The 5,120-nt window shown below is 49.2% G+C and overlaps 1 protein-coding gene across 1 annotated transcript in view; it reads left to right on the top strand.

Annotated features, from left to right (window-relative positions):
• Window positions 1-5,120, top strand: part of IGF1R (insulin like growth factor 1 receptor) — a 239,231-nt gene that overhangs the window by 222,184 nt on the left and 11,927 nt on the right. The window contains exons 14-17 of the mRNA XM_014592757.1: window positions 590-692; window positions 2,146-2,216; window positions 4,601-4,830; window positions 5,080-5,117. Of these exons, the coding sequence (XP_014448243.1) occupies window positions 590-692; window positions 2,146-2,216; window positions 4,601-4,830; window positions 5,080-5,117 (442 nt within the window). The remainder of the gene's footprint in view (window positions 1-589; window positions 693-2,145; window positions 2,217-4,600; window positions 4,831-5,079; window positions 5,118-5,120) is intronic.

The raw sequence follows: 5,120 nt of genomic DNA on the forward strand, positions 1-5,120 counted from the left end.
AAAAAAAAAAAAAAAAACAATAAAGAAAGAAAGAAAAGAAAGAAAAGAAAGAAAGAAAGAGAGAAAGAGAAAAAGAGAGAAAGAGAGAGAGGAGCCGGTAGGTGGTATGCTGGTTAAAATGCTGGACTCCCACACATGGCTGATCATGGTTTGAGTCCCAGACCTGATGACTTGAAAGTCATGCAGGGCGTGTGTACATGCATGCCCAGAATCCCAGGAAGAGAACGGAGGAGAAGGAATTCCAACATGGCTATCCTCGGGTGGTGGTGGGGATTTCTCACCTTGTCTCGCTCTGCCTCTCTCTGGTAAGCGCCCTATAGCAAATACAGAATGAATGAATGAAATGGGGGTCACCTGGTGACACAGCAGTAATGCAGCACTCTACAGAGCCAGAGAGGGGACCCACAGCCTCGGCCCCCCACACACACACATGCACCCATGATCCGGGCTGGCTGAGGGGTGAAACACCACGTGAGGACCGTAGAGGGAGGCCCTCCCTTGGGTGGACTAAATGGACACACTAGGAAACACGTGGAGACCAGCCAGTTGCCCCGCCCACCCAGTAACGTCGCTCCCTCCCTTTCCGCAGGAACGTACGATACCTTCATCCATCTCATCGTCGCTCTGCCTGTCGCTGTCCTGCTCATCGTGGGAGGGCTGGTGATTATGTTGTACGTCTACCACAGGAAGAGGTGAGCGGCTCATGCAGCGTGCAGACACTTGTTAGGGCTAAGTGATTCGATGATATTATTTAATCATTTCTTTTTCTTTTTTTTTTTAAGAGGTTTTTGCTATAGGGCGCGTGTGCTCGCTGGAAAGACAGAGACAGAGAGACAGAAAGCGAGAAATCACCCCCCAGGGGGATGGCCACACCACAATCCCTTCTCCTCCATTCTCCTCTCGGGATCTTGGGCACGCACGCACACGTGCCCGGCATGAGTTTAAGCCACCGGGTCCGGGACTCAAACTGCGGTTGACTACATGGGAGTCCAGCGACAGAGCCATGACGCCATCTGTTGGTCCCCATTTATTTATTTTAATTTGACCACAGAGAGAAAGAGAAAGTGAGAAAGCAAGCCACAGGTCCAGGACCAGAACCACCGTCAGCCCCATGGAAGTCCAGCACCTCAACCACCACACCACCTGCCAGCCCCGTGGTTTAACAATTTAACCCGAGGGAAGATCTTTTTTTTTTTTTTTTTTTGGGAGGGGGGGTTATTTGGGAACTTTGGTAGGGGCAGATATTGAGAAACTATTTTATGGCTTGGAAAACTTGATTTTCCAGGCAAATGTTTCTCCACAGGAAAAGACGGCCTTGTCTAACATCTTAGCAACGACACGGCTTCGGTGGGGAACACAGATGTTCTTACGGTTGTTCTGCTGCACAGAGAGAGCTGCTTTTGCAAACAGCGTTTTCCAAACATGCCCTTTTCAGCCCTCTGACCAAATACGCCTTTTAGGCCAGCTGGTTGCATGGCACTTAAGGCCCTTGTATCCCACATACCAAACTGAATAGTTCGAGTCCTGGACCCAGTGTTTTAAAAATAAAACACAGGGCGTGAGTGTCTTCGTGCCCCAAATCCTGAGTGGGGAATGGGGGAGACAGGATGGTGAGTGGCTATGCCCCCTGGGGGTGCTTTCTCCCTCCCTCTCTATGTCTCTGGCAAGTGTGTGTATCTGTAGCAAAACTTTAAAAAAAAATAAAAGCAAAAACAAATATGCCTTTTTATTTCCTATGAAGTAAAGGAGCCACTATTTCTTAAAAGTCCCAACCTGGGGCCACGAAAGAAGCCAAAAGATCCATTAGCAAATGTCCCCTGGTCCAGGGACCAGCAGATGGTGTAGTGGTTACATCACTGGACTCCCATGTCATTGACTGTGGTTCAAGTCCCAGACTTGGCGACTTAAAAAAACTAATGCCAGGCGTGCTCGTGTGTGTGCGCGCAAGATCCCTAGAGGAGAATGGAGAAGGGATTGCAGCGTGGCCATCCCTCTGGAGGGTGATTTCTCTCTTTCTGTCTTTCTGTATCTCCAGCGAGCGCCTGCACCCTATTGCAGAAATCTTTCTTTAAAAAAAAAAAAAAGTATGTACAGAAATGTATGGAGATGGGTTTCTTTTAACCTAGATTTTATCTTTTTTAACAGAAATAACAGCAGGTTGGGAAATGGAGTATTGTATGCCTCTGTGAACCCAGAGTACTTCAGTGCCGCTGATGGTAAGGGTCCCTGCCACATTCACTCCCTGGGGTGGGGCAGGGTAGGACCTGGGGGTGGGGCCAGGAGTTGGGGGCGGGACCTGGGGTGGGGCCAGGGGCATGCACACATGCCCGGATGGCCATGTGGGAGTCCAGTGATGTAACCATTACGCCGTCTACTAGCCCCTACTCAGCTTTGAAATAAATCACCAGTTGGCAATCGTAGCATGGAGTGCGAAGTGTCCAAGAAATTTAGACAGAATCCAGTAAGACCAGACTCTCTAATGGTGACTCAAATTCAGACTTAGTGTCCTTCTGAAGTGCTCCTGTCAAACAGCTTGGTTCTTTGGACCAGCAGTTAGCGTAATGGTTATGTCTCTGGACTCCCATGTAGTCAACCGTGGTTCAAGTCCTGGACCCGGTGGCTTAAAACTCACGCCGGGTGCGTGTGCATGCGTGCCCAAGATCCCGAGAGGAGAATGGAGGAGAAGGGATTGTGGCGTGACCATCCCCCCTGGGGGGTGATTTCTCTCTCTCTGTCTCTCTCTGTCTTTCTGGTGAGCGCACATGCCCTATAGAGAAACTCTCTCCAAAATTAGGTAGGTAGGTAGGTAGGTAGGTAGGTAGATAGATAGATAGATAAAATACAATACGATACCATAAAACAAAGTAAAATAAAAACAAACATCTTGGCTCTTTGAAACAACAAAAACAAAACTTACTGCCACCCAGGCCAACAGGTAGGAACCCTGTCACCTTGGTTGAACTTCATTTATCCCGACTTGAGAAGCACCAGATCCTCAGTTTTCTCAAGGGGCTGGCAAAGTGACATCGCAGTTCAAAGTGCTTGCAAAACTTCTTTCTTCCAAAGCTAATCTGCATGTCACCGTCCTCCGGAGTACATTGAAAATCCCCTCCAGGAAAGAGCTGATAGCATTGTGAATAGAAACCTCTCCAGGCTGCTGGCGTTTAGGCCTGCTTCATAACGTCAGAGCTGTTGGGTTGAATGTAGAGAAGCGGATTTGAGGGTATTGACTTCAGGAATGAATGTGATTGGTTTTAACTTCGTGTTTTGTAGCCTGTTACATAGTTAATTCTGATTAAAAGCAAGCCTGGATCCTTAGTGATAAATGGGTAGAGACAGCAAATCTTTATGCTTTGTGAGGGTATGCTGAAAAGTCTTGCCTACTGGGCTGCCTTGTGTATTTTCTCTCCTAAGCAAGCATCAGCCTCGTCCTTAGGGATACAAACCGTCTGAGCCATATGGATGGGAAACTTTTGTCTTTCTTTTCCTTATTTTAGAGAGAGAGTTTTGCTATAGGGTGCATGCACTTTCTAGAGAGACAGAAAAAGAGAGAACTCTCCCCCTGGGGGATGGCCACGCCACAATCCCTTCTCCATTGTCCTTTCAGGATCTTGGGCATGCACACCCACGCGTCCGGCGTGAGTTTAAGCCACTGGGTCCAGGACTCGAACCATGGTTGAGTACGTGGGAGTCCAGTGACATAGCCATTACACCAGCTGCTGATTCCTCAAATTTTTTTGTCTATTAAATATTTCTTTCCTGAGTTCCTTCCTCCAACCTCTCCCTTCTGGTTCTTTTTTTTTTTTTTTTCTTAAGGTTTTTCCCACAGGGCGTGTATGCTCGCTGGAGAGAGACAGAGAGAGAGAGAGAGAGAGGTCATCTCCAAAGCAGCATAGCCACGCCACAGTCCCTCCATTCTCCTGCTAGGATTTTGGACATGCATGCACATGCACCCAGTATTATTTTTAAGCCACCAACAAGGTCCAGGACTCGAACCACAGTCAGCCATGTGGGAATCCAGCACCTTAGCCAGCATGCTGACCAGCTGACTCCCCTTTCTGGCTCTTTTATGCTATTTGTATCTGAGAATTCTCATGAAATCCTCAAAATGTGTAATGCCGAGCAATTGTCTGCAATTGTCTACAATTGTACCGTACAAAGATCTTCCTTAAATCTGTGGCGTTTCACAGGAAGCCGTGTCACTCTCCTGGTGTTTTCTTCTGTGGGTTTTAGGAAGTGGCATCTTTAGGGACCAGCGGATGGTGTAATAGCTACATCGCCAGACTCCCATGTAATTGACCGCAGTTTGAGTCCCAGACCTGGTGGCTTAAACTCACGCTGGGCGCGTGTGCGTGCGTGCCCAAGATCCCGAGAGGAGAATGGAAGAGAAGGGATTGCGGTGTGGCCATCCCCCCTGGGGGGTGATTTCTCGCTTTCTGTCTCTCTGTCTCTCTCTCTCTGTCTGTCTGGTGAGCCCATGCGTCCTATAGCAAATCCTCTCAAAATAAAAAAGGAACTGGTATCTTTAAAGTGTTTTCTCCAAAGCACTTTCTGTGCGTTGTTCCCAGAGCTCTTTCAATTCCGGCCTTCTCTTCCCTAGTGTACGTTCCCGATGAATGGGAAGTAGCCCGGGAGAAGATCACCATGAGCCGAGAGCTCGGACAGGGGTCCTTCGGGATGGTCTATGAGGGTGTCGCCAAGGGCGTGGTTAAGGACGAACCTGAAACCAGGGTGGCCATCAAGACTGTGAACGAGGCCGCGAGCATGCGTGAGAGGATTGAGTTTCTCAACGAGGCGTCCGTGATGAAGGAGTTCAACTGTCACCACGTGGTAAGAGGAAGTCGCTAAAAGTGCAAACTCTGACACAGAGTGTCCCCAGAGACCCCACGTGTCCACGGTCCCACTTTACCTTCTGCCTCTTGGTTCCCATCACCCACCCCCCTCATGTGCATGACTGTTCTGGAGGAGGTGTAGTCCCTGGGCCTCCAGTCTCCCACACCACCCAGACAGCCCCAGGCAGCGTGGGCAGCAGCAGGGACCACCCTCATCTTCTGAGTCCTTCTCTTTGATTTCTTCCAGGTGCGTTTGTTGGGTGTGGTGTCCCAGGGCCCGCCGACGCT

Source organism: Tupaia chinensis, unplaced genomic scaffold (assembly GCF_000334495.1).
Source record: "Tupaia chinensis unplaced genomic scaffold, TupChi_1.0 Scaffold138490_1, whole genome shotgun sequence".
NCBI classification, from domain to species: Eukaryota; Metazoa; Chordata; class Mammalia; order Scandentia; family Tupaiidae; genus Tupaia; species Tupaia belangeri.